The sequence below is a fragment of the Hyperoodon ampullatus genome (genome assembly GCF_949752795.1).
Source record: "Hyperoodon ampullatus genome assembly, chromosome: 14".
Classification (NCBI taxonomy): domain Eukaryota; kingdom Metazoa; phylum Chordata; class Mammalia; order Artiodactyla; family Ziphiidae; genus Hyperoodon; species Hyperoodon ampullatus.
The window spans coordinates 53003244-53018591 of NC_136927.1; the positions used below are offsets into that span (position 1 = coordinate 53003244).

Consider the following 15348-nt stretch of genomic DNA (forward strand, 5'->3'; position numbering starts at 1 on the left):
CGGTGACGTCACCGCATTCCTGGGGGAGGGTCACGTGGCCCCCTCGGCCCTAAACTGCCGTCCTCCCCGAGTCGGGCCCCCTCCTGCGAGCAGGGAGGACTTTCCGCGGGAGCCTGAGTCTGGGGGCTGCAGGCAGCCTCCATCTCCACCAGCTTCCCCCAGGCCCGGAGCCCCGGGTCCCGCACGTGGCCCCCTCGCCGCTGGGACGCTCCAGCGCCCCTCTTTCCCCATCCCCCATACAGATTTCTCCCTCTTTCCGTCCCAGCTACCCGCCCCCCTCCAGAAACGCCCGGCAAACGCGTAGTGTTTTGATCTTTTATTCACGTTCGGCAGTTAGAAAAATAAAACAGAACAAAAACATCAAAAGCCCAGTGGTCGGGGAGTGTGTTGGGCGAGGTGGGGAGACTGAGGTAGCCTAGAGTCACAAGTGGAGACCCAGCCCCCGTCAAGGCACGGGTGAAGGGAGGGAGGCCAGCGGGGGAGGGAGCCCTCCCCCGTGGTGGCGGGGACAGCTGCCCTGCGTTAGTTAGTGCATCGGGGCCCCTCTCCCAGAGACCGAGAGATGCCAGAGACCAGGATCCCCTAATACCTCCACCAGGGTCCGAGTCCCATGTGCCAGGCGGGTGGAAGGCGGCCCTTCCCCTCCTCACCCCGTAATCAGGGTGGGCCACCCGATTACGATTACCTGGACACTCTCTACTTGGAATGGGCATCAGAGATCAGTGCAAGTGACAGGGGTGACGCCATGAATGAGCAGCGTGGGGCCCAGATCGCGGCTCAGAATTTCCAGCAGCGCCAGGTAGCGAGGATAGCGAGCAGGGTCAGCAGGTGGCCGAGGCAGGTACAGGAAGGTCAGAGCGGTGGCGGGCCCCTCCTCGCCATCCCCACCCTCAGGGCCTCCAGGTCCCCCTCCCCTGCCGCGCCCCTGCTGGGCCCGAACCAGGGCGTTGGCACTACATGCCAGGGCCTCTGCCTCGGCGTCTCCCCGCCTGCCATTGACGAAGTCCCCTTCCTCCTCCTCCTCAGGCTCCTGGGACGACGCAGACCCCTCGCCCCACACCACCTCCTGCACCTGGGCCCGGATCCTCAGCTGGCTCAGCAGTGCCCGCAGCCGCCCCTCGGCTGCCCCTGGCGCCTCACGAGGCCCCAGGCACAAGAAGATCCGCAGGCGGGCACTGTGCCAAGCAGGCACCATGCCCAAGATGGTTGCCATCTGCAGCAGGAAGAGGCCGCAGACATCCACGTAGCCGGGCCCGCCCCGGGGCCGCAGCAGGTTGAGGGGCCACACGTCCACGTGATGCAGCTGAGAGGTGCCCCCAGATCCCCGGTTTAGCCGCTCGGGGGGCAGGGCTCCACAGGCCCGGGCCAGAACCACATTCTTGTTCATCTTCAGGGCGTCTGCCACTGTGGCCACGTAGTCCTGGGGACTGAGAGCCCGGGGGCTTCCTGGAGCCCGGGGTGGAGGGAACAGGGTGCTCAGGGCTGGGGACCCGCCCTCCTGGGTGCCATCCGCAGGCTCAGAGAAAGCTGGGTCCGTCAGGAAGTGGTCCTGGGGTGCAGCATCATCGTAGAAACCCAGGACCAGCGTGTTGGGCTTCATGCCACCTGGGGTAGGCAGGAAGGAACCCACAGGAATCAGTCATGGCTGAGTTCACACTATGCTAATAGGTGTCCACTCCCACCCGCTGACAGCAACGTGTGTCAGCCATCAGGTATGACATGTGCATTGTGCTTGGCCTCTTAAGGCAACATTATGCACATTTGCATAATGACTTTTAGTTTTCCCAAACACTTTCACATGCATTTATTTGATTTATCTCCATGACTAATCTCCCCCATTTAAATAGGCAAAGTTCGCCTTAGGATTCTTCTAACTAAGAAGCACTTCCGTTCGGGGCAGTAGGATGTATATTCACCCTGGGCTTCAACGCCTTTTTCATGATAGGAGATACAAGTCTGACTCCACTGGCAGATGGGACCCCCTGATTAGTCAAGCTCATGGCCTCAATCCCCAGGGAAACAGCGCTCAGACCCTGCTAGGGGAGGATGAGAACTCAGGGCTGGGGCTGCACAATCTATGACTGCAAAGCCCTAACGACAGTGTGTCCAAAGCACTGTCCCCTGTGAGCCACCATCTGCACGCTGACTGGAGCCCCCAACCTGTTGAAAGCACTTTGTGTTTTAACTCATCTGATCCTTGAAGCAACAGTATGAGGTAGGGACTATTACTCACCCCCTTTTACAGATAAGGAACCTGAGACCCAGAGAGGTGAAGTCACTTGCCCAAAGGCTCATGGCTGATACACACTGGGGCCAGCAAGTGAACACGAGGTACCCAGCACCAGAGCCCATTCTCTGAGCCACTAAGCTGGTGGTGCACCAACCACAAAGTCCCCCAGTCCCTGCTGACAGCTCCTGGGTTTTAGTATCTGAACAACGAATATGGAATCAGATAATTTCCCCTGTACCAGGGCTGAGTTTACAGGAAGACTCAGACCTCCTCTAAGACCCCTTCTCACGGGACAAAAGGTGTACTCAAAATCTGCCAGTAAATCAAATTCTCCATGCTGGGCGATTAACCACTTAAAGGAAACCTTTTCCTTTTCATCTGAATCATTTTCTGCAGGATGAATTGCGTGAAAGGAGTGGTCTCTTGGTCCAGAGACCAAGGGTCTCTCCCCAACAAAAGGTGGGGCTGAGGAGAGACAAGCCCTCAGATGCTCCAGGTTCTAGTTATAACATGCTTGATAACACCCCTAAAACACCTTGGCAGGTGGGAACTCCAGCTGATCTTGCAAATTAAACTAGTCACGCCCCCTCCTGAGCATTTTCCGGGGTTCTGATTGACTCCGACCAGGGCAATGTCCAACACTTGAACTTTAGCCAGATTGTAAGTGGAGCAGGAAGCAAGCACTCAGAGACGGCACAGACGCCAGTCCCGGGGTTGAGAAAGATGGAGGCGCTGAGCAGCGATTTGAAGGAAGCTGGGGAGCTGGGCTGGAGGCCTTGGCACGAAGACACAGTCACGGAGCAGGGACCATTCCACTCCATGCGACAGCATCAGACCCACACACCCCTGGCATCCTTTGTAGTCTCTGGGGGCCACATTACACGGCCCCCTACTTCTCTGCTGCTCTCAAGGCCCAGCTGAGATACCATCTCATCACAAAACCTCTGCCGGCCACATCGGTGACAGTGGTCTTCCTCTCTCTGAACTCTGGTGGTTAGAAAGCATCTACCCTAGATTTGATGGGGCAGCCCCACCTCAAATACTTCTCCCACTGCCCCCTGAAAGACAACAGGCTCTTCAGAGCCTGTGCCCCAAGCATGGGTCAGAAAGAAAACAAACAAACGGTGTTGCTCCATCTCTAGTCCTTAAGGCATCACCTTGGAGACCTTATCACTCACTGTCTTTTATCTTTGAGAACCAAGTCCTGTCTGCACTAGACTGTGGGTGTGGAGTTTTGGAGCTTGCAATCTGTGGTTGACTCTCTGGGGGAGGGGAGCAGAGATTGAGAGGGGCCACGGAGTGGGGGGCCGAGGGCACCCGGAGAGGAGCAGCTCACCAAGACCTGAGATCCGCAGCAGGTGCTGAGCCCCCTGGCGCACGGAGGGCGAGAGGGTGAGGTCCACGAAGGCCTTCACTTGGGCCCGGTCCACCAGGCTCAGCCACGCCCCGTACTGCGGCTGCACGGGGTCCGAGGGCAGGGAGTCTGCGGAGGAGGCAGGCAGCCCATGTGGGCCAGATTCACGTACTTTCTCCTAGAGTCCAAGTCCACGTGGGCAGAAAAGAAAGGTCTGGGCAGGGGTATGGCTGGTAGGGAGGGTCATCTGGGAAGAAGCACGAGGCCTCTGGGGCACAAAGAACACAAAGAGCTTCTGGGAACGGGAGGGAGAGAGAGGTCGGGGCGGAGGGGTGAGTGGAGGGCAACTGACCGAGGTCTCCCAGGGTGACATGGCCCAGCACATAGAGGCCCCCTTTCTTGAGCTGGTTGGCCAACCGCAGCAGAGGCAGCGCGCCCCGAGGGTTCCCCACCAGCAGCAGCAGCTGCGGCCGCCAGAACTTCACGTGGTCCTTCCGGACGTCCAGCCTGAGCAGGTACTTCCGCACCTGGGGACCAGGTGAGGTGACAGGAGGAAGGGCTCCGGGGCGCGGCGCCCATTCACCACCTGGGCCGGAACCAGCGCAGGCAGCCAGGGGAAGAGGAGGCCTCCTCCGGGCGTGGGCGTTCCCGTCCCAGCCTCTCCCCTCCCCTTCCCCTCCCCCAGCCCCTCCCCTCCCCTTCCCCTCCCCCAGCCCCTCCCCTCCCCCCTCCCCCAGCTCCCCCCACCTGATGGAAAAGCAGGGCCTGGCTGACGTAACCCCAGCTGCTGGGGCCTCCTCGAGCCGTGAGCAGGGCAGAAAGCAGGCCCATGAGAAGCAGGGAGCCGCCGGCGGCCCCGGGGCTGATGAGGAACATCATGAGCCCGCAGGAGGCCACGCCCAGCAAGCAGGTGTGCCAGGAGAAGAGGCTGAAGGCGGGGCTGGGGACAGAGAGGGAAGGACGCTCAGGGCTGCCCCGACCGCGAGCCGCTCCACTCCATCCCCAGCCTCTCCCCGCTCGGTCCCAGGCCTTCCCATTCCTCCCTCTCTTTCTCTGAGGACACAGGCATCTCCTTCGCTCACCGGAAGTTGGGGGCCGAGGCCCACTCGAGGCTCAGGCAGGACAGGTCCACGGCAGCATAGGCCACCAAGTAGAAGACAGTGACCACAGCGGCCAGCGTGTTCAGCTTCCCAGCCAGGAGCACCAGCTGGACAAGGACCAAGAGGCTGGGCGTTCATCCACGCGCCCCGCTCCCCCATCAAACGCCAACACATCCTGCCTTTTCAGGCACGTCTCCCAGTGCGCGTCTGACCTTTCCTGGTTCCGCGAGTGTAACGGGGGGTGCGGGGCTTACGGTGAGGGTGAGGGTGAGGGCAGCTTGAAGAGGAAAGCTTACCTGCACTAGGCCCCAAGAATACAGCACGGCTCCCCAGGGGTTCCCCCCTTGGGATATAACCTTAGCTGGCGCCAGGATCACTCCTGTGCAAACGGAAATGCAGCAGACACATCAGCCTGCGCCAAGGGGGGGACCGAGACAGACACGGGAGGGTGCGCTCAGAGCCGGGCACGAGGCAGGGGACAGCGCACCAAAGAGGTTGTCCTGGGCCAGGGCGTGGAGGATGCGGGAGGCGCCAATGAGGGAGCTCATGGAGGCTGAGAGCGATGTGGCATAGATACCGGTCAGCACCAGCGGGGGCCACAGGCTGATGGCTTGGAAGAACCCATAGTCCTCCTGCAGCAGGATCCTACAGGGAAGGAAAGGAGGAGGACGCAGATGATAAATGTGCATCCACCCTAGGGGCCTGGTGAGAACAGTTCTCACAACACTGGCTGAGGTTAAGCACTGGGTATTCTGAGCTGACCCCAGCCCCGATCTCAAGGACCGTATTAATAGATCAAGTGTGCCCAGGGGTTAGACTTGGCATTCACTGGTTGTCGTTGGGCTGCTTTGGATTTAATCACAGGGTGGACATTCCCAACAGTACGTGCACAAGAAGCCAAATATTTATGGAAATACAAATTGACTAGAAAGCTGTTCCCCACCCCACCCCCAAACCAAGTACTTACAATAGTACCAGGCACAAAGCAAATGCTGGCTTCGGGTTGGCTGTTACTATGTAGCCAGCCCTCTGCATCCGGGGCAGCAGCTCTAACTCTCTCCCAGTGGGAGGAACAGTCCCCATTTTCTCCACACCGCCCAACAGCTTGGGTATCTGCCCCCCGCCCGCCCCGGCCCGTGCTTCCCTTGGTGATCCAGGTGTGACAACACCTCCACTCCACCCCCTCAAGGACCAGGCTCACCCCCTCCCCAGGCACCTGTCACAGGTGAAGCTGGAGAGGAAGAAAAGCAGGATGTAGATGAAGAAAGTATAGGCAACGGCAACAATCGTGCCCAGAGGAATGGCCCGGCTGGGATCCTTCAGCTCCCCTGGAGGGCAGGGAGCAGAGGGAGGGAGGTCAACCCTCCACCATGCCCTGTATCCCTGAACCCTCAGTGCCCTGTAGGGGCACAAGGTGGCAAGGCAGCCCCCCTCCCCCAAGGACTCTCACCTGACATGTTGGCCCCAGCCATGATGCCTGTGCAGCCGTTAAAAAGGACGGCAAAGACGCTAGCAAAGGTCATCGTGGCCCCCGTGGTGTAGTCCTTGGCGTAGCCAGCTGAGGAGAGGGGAATCGTCCCCAGGGAGGAGAGGGGATCAGCATCAGTCCCAGGAATCCGGGCGTTTTGGCCCTGCTACCCTCTCCTCACGTTCTAAACCTCCCCCCACGGCCTCCCCACCAGCCTCACCAGCTCACCGAGACCCCAGCCCTGAGACCCCAGCCCTGACCCGTCTCTGGCCCTGGCTCAGCTGACCTCATCACCTCCTTCTCCCCACGCTCCTCCATTCCTCCCTCCAGGCCTTCATCCACACTCTTTCTTAAGATGTCTTCCCTCCACCTCCTATCTGAATTTCCCAACCCCGCTCACGCCACCTCTAGCTCCAGCGGCCCGCGCCCTCCCCGGCCCAAACCCAGGGCTCCCTCCTCTGGACTCCTCTGTGCTTCTTGTCTACTTGAATCACATTCGGTCCTATTATGCAGTTTGTTTCCTGATGTACATCTTATCTGTCCAACTAAACAAGTTCCTCTAAGGTAGGGACTGTCGCGTGGTCACTCTCGTGCCCAGCTGGGCCAGACAGCGGCCAGTACACGCCCAACAGATCTTAATCATCATGTACTGCTCAAGGTCCAGACCTCCCGCCCCTGATTTTCTCTGACATCTCTTCTCATCCAGGGATTCCAAGACCCCCCCCCACACACACACACACACACGCCCGCCCCTCGCCCTGAGAACCCCAGGGCTCCTGCACCCAGCTCACCGCCCAGATTGGCCTTCAGGGTGCTGCTGTTGAAGCCGGTGAAGTGGCCAACCTGGGGCGGCAGGGAGGAGCCGTTGGGGCCAGGCCTAGGGGTCAAGGGGATGTCCCTGGGCCTCACAGCCACAAAGCTGACCAGCACGGAGGCCAGGGAACCGGAGACCAGCAGGAATGTGAGGAAGGAGGCGCGGGCGTAGAGGCCGGCCCCCAGGGTGCAGACCCCGCCCACCAGGCCCAGCAGCAAGGAGCCATAGAGCAGGTTCCAGCCGTAGCCCTGGGGTAGGACGCGGAGCCCGCTGGACCCCGTGGCATCTGTAGAGAGGAAGGAACAGAGTTAGAAAGCCAGACCCCCAAGGAGGGACCCCAACCATGACTCAAAGCAGGAAGAGACCCCATCTTTGAGAGGCCATCTTTCCCACTCCCCCGCCCAGCTGTAGCCCAGCATCCTAGCCCTGCCTGGTGGGTACCACCAATCTTGCTCTGTCAACTTTAGGAGTGTTAATCTGGCCTCCCTGACTAGATGGGAAGCTCCTCATGGGCCAGGACATTCTCTCGGATGTCTGGATGTCTGCACGAGGCTGGGCACACAGCAGGAGCTCAAGAAAGTTGAGCTAAAGGACCACTATGCATCTCTCCTGGAGAGGGCTTCTCTCCCTGCCATGATCCCAGAATCCCAGACCCGGCAAATCCTCAGAGCTGCCCAGACCAGGGTGGGGAGCACAAACCAGCGCCGAAGACATCAAGCATGGCCTCCACCAGCCCCAGCAGGGAGACAGCACAGCCACAGACGTTAGCCAGGTAGAACATGAGGCCGATGCTGCCCCCGACCTCAGGCCCCAGGGTGCGACTGATCATGACTGAAAGTGGAAGCAGGGGGTGAGCGTTAAGGGAAAAGAAACTGAACTGGAGCGTGAGGAAGGGCCCGGGCACAAAGCACCATGCAGCTGGCCCTCCAGGGCTCATCTCCCTGAACACACGGGACTGTGCCCAGAGGCAGTGTGTCCCACTGCTGCCACTCCCAAGCCACGTGGCTTTGCCCAAGTCACTAATGCCCTTGAATTTCCTCGTCCATAAGATGAATACTACCTAACTGACAGGACTGTCAATTAGAACCAAAATGGCAGCTGGGAAGACACCTGGTGAACTGGAAAGTGGCACTAACGTGTCAGGTCGTGTTTGTCACCTTCGCCATACCAACCTGTCTGCTGGACATTCATTAGAACTTGTCCCCTCTTGTCCTACCCCCCAGGGGATGCAGGGAGGGGCCCTCTCCTCCTCCCCTATAAGACAGAAGAGCCCAGACCCCTGTCCACCGACGTTGGAGGATACAGTAGGCTCCGCCCCCTCGCACAGCTCCATTGGTAGCGATGGCACAGACGGAGAGGACAGTGAGTGCCAGGATGAAGTAGGCAACCAGGAGCATGGCCAAAGCCTGCAGCAGCCCAGCATGGCCCACGACGAACCCTGGGACAGGAATGGCAAAGCAGGTGAGATGGCGGCTCACCCATCGCACCCCCCACCCCACCCCAAGCCCTTCATCCACCTGCTTCTCCCAGGGCCCTTCCCCAACCTCATCCCAGTCCCACCCCACTGAACCCCCAAGTAAACCCCTGCCACTCACCAATCCTCAAGAAGACAACTATACTGAACATGGACAGGACCGTGGGTACCACCACACCCAGGAAGGTGGAGAGCTTCCGGGCAGATGCCCCTCCAGGACCCCCGGCCCCATTGGCAGGGAAGGAAACCCCCTCCTCCCCCAGGAGCCGGTAGGCCAGCAGAGGAGAGTTCTCATTGGCCATGGTCGACAGCGGGCAGAGGAAGCCGCCAATGGGTTATGAAGCCTGCAAAGAGTTTGCTGAGTGGAAGGCAGCTCTGTGGAGCCCCCCACAAAACACCTCTAGTCAAACACCCAGAAGCTTCCCCAAAAAGGAAACACACACACAGACACACTCACGTTCACCAACAACTCAAACAGTTAGTGGAGAGCAGACTGGTCCCGGCCACTGGCCCAACAATGGCAGACTCTTAAGCCTCAGCAGTGGGTACCATGGCCCCTCCCAGCTCCTGAGGCCACCCCTTCCCCCGTATCCCTGAGACTAGGGATGGCAGTGGCTCTGGAAAGGTGCAAAGATCCTCCGCCTTCTTAACTAGCAGCACAAGAGGAAGCAAATCCCCCAAAAGGGAAGTGAGTGATGGGCAGGAGGCCCTCCTCACCCCCTCCTCCGGAGTCCTGAGCCGCCCCCCAAGATCCTCCATGCAATTACCTCATCCCCGGGCGATAAGAAACTTCCGAATCTTCCAAAGCCCCACCTTCCATCAACACTCTCCCTCAACCCATCTCAAACAGCCTCCTCTTTCCTTAATCTCACCAGATTCCTCCCACCCACACAGGCGTCCCCCAAACTCTACCGCCCCAACAACTCCTCGACGACCAAAACAAAAACACCGTCCGGCGACACAAGGTGGTCCTCCTCCCCGCACCGGTTCCTGCCCACTTTCTCCCGGGGCTGGTTGGAGGAGGCCGAGATTTGCTCCTCCCCGGCCAGGCGCACCCTCACCGCCCGGGTGTGGCAGGGCGTTCACTTACCCACCGGAGGACGCAGCCGCTCAGGAGTGATCCCCGAGAGCCGGAGGGTCCGTTACCGGAGGAGGGGGCGCGGGTGCCGGAAAAGACAGCTGTGGCTACCGGGATGCCAGGCCCGGAGCCTCACCCACCCCCAGCACACACGCGCTCCATTGGTCCCCGGGCCCGGCCCCGCCCCGTGGGCGAGCCCTGGGAAGCCCCGCCCCACCCGGCTCCCGCTGCCTGCGCGGCTCCCGCCCCACGTGCGACCCGGGTGCTGCCTGGGGTCGCCACTCAGACGTGCGTCTCCGGCAGGGTGTGGGCCACGGCTCTCACTGCGCCTATCACCCTGATGCAAACAGGCGCCCGCCGCGCGGGCCGGACTCCACTGGGAGCTCGGAGGCGCCCGGAGGAGACACTGCTGAAAGGGGCGTGTCGTGACGGCAGAAGGCCTCCGGCAGGTGGGCGGGGCCACAACACCTGGCCCAGGTGCGCCACCCGGAACGCGGGGCCCTGTCGGCCCACGCCTTCCGGGGTCCTACTCCTCCAGCCTCTCGGATCCTTGCAAAGCCCACCAGGTCCTGGCCTCAGCCCCCGCCCCTGCGGCGCCCTCAGCTCGCGCCCTGTCCAGCCCACTGGCTGCTCTCCTCTCTTCTGCCACCAGAGGGAGCCATTGGCCGCCGATCCGGGCGAGCCCTGGAGGCGCAAGCCGCCGTAGGTCGGATTGGTCCCCCACCCGCTTTCGCGCCTCCCCGCAAGGTTGTCCCCTCCAGACTTTTGAACCTCTGAGAGTTAGGACCCACTCCTCACTCTTTACAGGTGCCATCAACCTCGGCACCACCTGGCAACGTTTCCTCATCTGTAAAATGGGGATTAACTAGACCCTCCCGCTTAAGGTTGCTGTGAGTGTTCAATAAACTAATAGGCACTTGAGAACAATACCGAAATGTTCAACAACTTATTTGCATACGGTACTACATGAAATATGAATAACCACTTTGTGAGGTAGATCCCGCTATGATTTCCATTTTTCACATTAGCAAATTGAAGCTTGGAGAACTTCAGTAATAATTTCCTCACTTTATAGAGTCCTTCACGGTTACACTGTCATTTGAGCCTCAGGAAATGAACACCGCTTTTCCTGCCACTGGCCTTTGGCTGTAAATTATCTGCAACCTTTCCCTAGGAGAGGAAGGGGCTCAAAGCAGCACAAATGTGGCTTTGCCAGGGAGAGTTCTCATGAGCAGTTAAACTGGCATTTTCAGTGGTCATCGGTGCTACCCACAACATGGAGCTTAGCTCCTGGTTCTCTCCAACATCCCTCCTGTCACAATTTTTTTTTTTTTTTTTTTTTTTTTTTTTTGGTAAGCGGGCCTCTCATTGTTGTGCCTCTCCCTGTTGTGGCCTCTCCCGTTGCGGAGAACAGGCTCCGGACGCACAGGCTCAGCGGCCACGGCTCATGGGCCCAGCCACTCCGCGGCATGTGGGATCCTCCCGGACAGGGGCACGAACCCTTGTCCCCTGCATTGGCAGGTGGACTCTCAACCACTGCGCCACCAGGGAAGCGCCCTTCTGTCACAATTTTTGGTGATTTCAACATCCACATGGATGAGACTTCCAACACCCTGGGCTGGCAGGTGCTTAAACTCCACTTCTGCATAGATCTCACCCTCCATCCCACCCAGTGGTGATGCCTAGACTTTGTCATTACCAGTAATGTACCCTTTCCTCTTTTCATTCACCACTTCTAGTTATGCCTGTTGAGGAAAAAAAAATAATCTGACACTTGCTAAAACAGTAAAGAAGACTTTATTCAGAGCTATTGCAATAGGTGTCAAGACTCACAATAGGGGAGAGAGAACGGGCTCAACTCCAAATACAGCAAAAACAGCTGGGGATTTAGAGCCAACAAGCAGAATGAGGGGGTCGGTGAATGGAAAATGACTAGGAGCAAGCACCAAGCATTGGGGGATTCTAGCTAAAGGGACTTAACAGGATCCTTGCTGAAGGCCGGCCAGGGTGATCAGATATGAAGGGTGGGTGGGTTCTCTCTAAACTGAGCTAGGAAGACCCAGCAAGGATGGGGGCTAAGGTTGAGGCCTAGTCCAGAAGAAGGTTCAGAGGAAACTGACTGAAGTTTGGTCAAGGGGAGGGTGTTTGTCATGCCCTGACCCGAACACTCCTCCACCTCACCGGAGCCTCAATCCATTGATCCTGCCCTCTGCCCACTGTCCCCCACTCACTTCCCTTCTTACCCAGCTTAAAGTTCACGGTCAGTGAAAAGCACTCCCTTGCCCCTCTCTCACTTTATTACACCTCCTGGCAAAATCACAGCCCTGGTAAATGCAACTATCCTCCCGTTCAGTCTCCTTTGCTGGTTCTTCCTCATCTCTTGTCTCAACTCTGGAGCACTCCTAGGTGTTGGAGGAACAACCAAGAGGCCACTGTGGACTGGAGGCTCCACTGAGCACTGGAAGCTCAGTCCACAGACATCCTTTCACCACTTACACCCACTCCCTTGGTGATCTCATCCAATCCCCTAGTTTTAAATACCATCTCTATAACAGTGCCTCAAGGGTGTATCTACAGCCCAGATCTCTACTCTGAACTTCAGACTTCCAAGAACATACTAACATCTCTGCTTGGACATCAAATGGGCAACTCAAACTTAGCATATCCAAAATCCAACGCCTGAACATACCCCCACAACCTACTCCTCTTGTGCTTGTCCCACTTGCCCAGTTACTTAAGTCAAAAACCTTGGGGTTGTGCTTGAACACTCTCTCTTACACCCCACATCTAACCCATCAGCAGTTCCTTTGGCCTCTCTTTTCCTTTTCTTTTTCTTTCTTTTTTTTTTTTTTGGCCTCTACTTTTAAAATACAACCAGTATCCAACCCCAATTTACCACCCTAGTCCAAGTCACCATCATCTCTTGCCTGCATTATTGCAACAGCTCCCTGACTGGTGGCCCCCTAACTGGTGTGCCTGCTTCTGCCCTGGCCCCTACATTCTATTCTCAACAGATTAGAGTGATGCTGTTAAAGCAAGTATCCATTCATCACACTTCTCTTTTCAAAACTGTCCAGTGGTTTCCCATTTTCCTCAGAGCAAAAATCAAAGTCCCTTAAGGTAACCATACTCACCTTCTGATTCACCGACTACAGTCCAGCTACCAGTTTATGCCTGCTGCCTTAGCATAAGTATTAACAGCATATCCTTCGCTCAGAAGTGACCCAGAGTGGTCTACATATTAAATGGGCACCCTACGCATGAAGCCCTACCCGATCTGCATCCTGCCCTCACCTCTGCTCATCTCCTGATCTTACCCCACGACCTCTGGGCTGTTCCCAAGAACGCCCTGTGGGCACACAGGGCATCAGCCTCCTTTGTCTTCTGAACTCATATATTATCTTCTTAGTGAAATCTTCTCCGCCAGTCCCATTTAATATTGAACTACACCTTCCTTCCCGTCCCACTTTCCTATTTTTTTTCTCCATAGCGCTTAACACTAATACATGTCGTTTACTTGTGTATCTTGTTCATTGACTGTCTATTCCCAACAGAAAGTTAAGCTCCACGAAACAGGAACTTGTTTTTTCTTCGCTGCTCTAGCTCCGGTACTTCTAACAGCCCCTGGCACTCGAGTGGACCTCAGGAACCATTCCCTAACAGTTCTGGGAACCATCGCGGACCTGAGTGCTTGCTCCTCACGTGACTGCATTGTCCCCGCCCCGCCCGCTGGGAAGGGAATATGGCGGCGCCCAGTGTGGCCTCAGAGAGAGGGCAAGCAAGGAGAGGGCGCCAGCTAGCTAGAGCGTCCGCGCCGCCGCCTAGTCTGCGGGTGCGTCCTGGGAAGGCGTGAATTCTTAGGCTACGTGCTGGTCCTCCTCCACACCATTTTTAAAAGAAAAGGGAATTAGCTAATCCTCAGAAACTGCTCGGGCTGACCTGCCTACCGTCTCTCCACCGCTTGGGATTCCCGGGATCCGAGGCGTGTAGGACGAGGCTGTGGGATTCAGTATCTAGATTTTTCTCCCCTCGTGTTGGCTCCCACTTATTAGGTCACCTCGGGGTGTCCCTCCAGCCTCCAGTTCTAGGAATCCCCGAACTCACACCCGGACCGCCCCTCGGAGATAGGACGTCCAATCCCCGCCCCCGGGTGCCCCAACTCCGAGTTCAGGCCCTAAATGCTAATTCCCCGGCGATCGAGCCTCCCTACCCGCGCCGTGAGCTCCCCAGGATTAAGTCTCGTGAATCCGAACCCCCCCACCCCAGGCCCCAGGGGCAGATGAGCCCTTGGCCACCGCCCCTACAGTTTCCTGCAGACCCAGCAAACAAAAGGCTCGGGAAGAGAGGCGAGGCTGAACAGGGCGCCCTTCCTGCACGAACAGCTGATGGAGCAAAATGACCCAGGAGGGAGAGGAGGGGATGGGTGAAATTCCAGGGTTCCTGGAGGACCTCAGCGGGAGGCCAGACTCCTGGATCCTGGGAAGGGAGGGAGGGAGAACAGGAAAGCGGCGGTGGAGGGCCCAGGCCGGACCCCGGAGTTCGCTGGGCTCTCCCAGATCCCAACCGCCCTGGTTGGGGGGGGATGTCAACACTGGATTTCAGGTGAGCTCTCAGGCCCCCACGCTGGAATGGTGGGGGCTGGGAGAGGCCTGAAGGGCTGCGTCATCTCCTCTGGGCCCAGCCTACCGCCCCCTGGCCCGACCTGCTACCCTCGGTGCAGGCCCCACCCTGGCCTGGCTTCCTGCTCCTCCCCAGGCACGGAGCTTTCCCTGCCAAGCTCCACGAACTAGCCCGGGGGCTTCTGGTCCCTTCAGAACCTCGGTAGTCTAGCCCCCAGCCACGAATATTCCTTGTATTCCCGCCTAGAGCCATTGCCCCTGCCCCCATCCCTGTCAAGGATACAATGGTAAGGGAAGGGCCCTGTCCAGTGGGTGGGGGGATGCTGGCATGGAGGGGGGGCTTGGCCTCATATCCTGTCAGGCTGCCAAGGGAAGAGAGGAAACAAAAGACTTCCCCCTGCTGGGACAATGAGCCTCCCATTACCTCTCCCCCCACCCCCCGAACTACCCACCCCCAGCCCTCCCTTTAAGCTCTGGTCCCCAGCCCCCTTGCCTCCGTTCTCTCTACCTCCTTGCCTTCTGGTAGCCTTGGCCTCTGTGGTGAGCTCTGCCCTTCCCCTGCCCTCCTTCTTATCAGCTCGCACTGATGCTTGCTCCCAGTCTTGGCTGTTTCAGTCCTCTGCCACTCCATCAGTGCTCAGGGTCCCTTCCTCTTCCCCAGCACCAAGATTGGCGGCTGGCTGGGCCAGGCTCTGGTGAATGTTAGGAGCTAAATCACACCCCTTTAATGTCAAGTGGGAAGTAGGGGTCCACAAGAGCAAGGGTCCAAGGCTGAGGGAGGGAAGTGCCCTCAGCCTGGCCTGGGTGAGAGAGGAAGGAGGAAAAGGACACGTGTGTCCTACAGGTCCTTGGAGGTGGGGCTGGAAGGCTTTCCTGTATGCTGAGTGCGGCGTCAGGCCCACCTGCTGGCTACTAGCTGAGTGCATTGCACAGGTCACTTAACCTTCCGAGCCTGTCTCATTTTTAAAGCGGATATCATAATAACGCCCATCTGCTAATGGGGTTCCTATGATGATTTAAATTCGATAATGCTTGTTTAGGAAAAAAAAAAGGTGAAGTAGTAAAGCTTTCCTCAGTCTTCCCAATCTCTACAGCCTCCCCCACACCCCCATTCCCACTCCCCGCAGTTTCCATCGCCATCATATGCCAATAACTCCCAAACTGGTATCTCCAGCCAAAAACCTGTCTCTGAGCTGCAGACCCATTGAGCT

General features: G+C 58.1%; 1 protein-coding gene across 1 annotated transcript; it reads right to left on the reverse strand.

The window, feature by feature from the left end:
* Positions 1–303: 303 nt before the first annotated feature.
* SLC12A9 (solute carrier family 12 member 9) lies at positions 304–8742 on the reverse strand (the record flags this gene model as incomplete). The annotated part of the gene is made up of 13 exons (XM_079720064.1): positions 304–1605; positions 3567–3713; positions 3937–4111; positions 4332–4524; positions 4667–4791; positions 4981–5063; positions 5172–5329; positions 5901–6012; positions 6135–6242; positions 6944–7252; positions 7666–7797; positions 8270–8404; positions 8562–8742. 13 exons carry the CDS (start codon positions 8740–8742, stop codon positions 713–715), a joined length of 2751 nt encoding a protein of 916 aa, XP_079576190.1. The 3' UTR covers positions 304–712.
* Positions 8743–15348: the final 6606 nt, after the last annotated feature.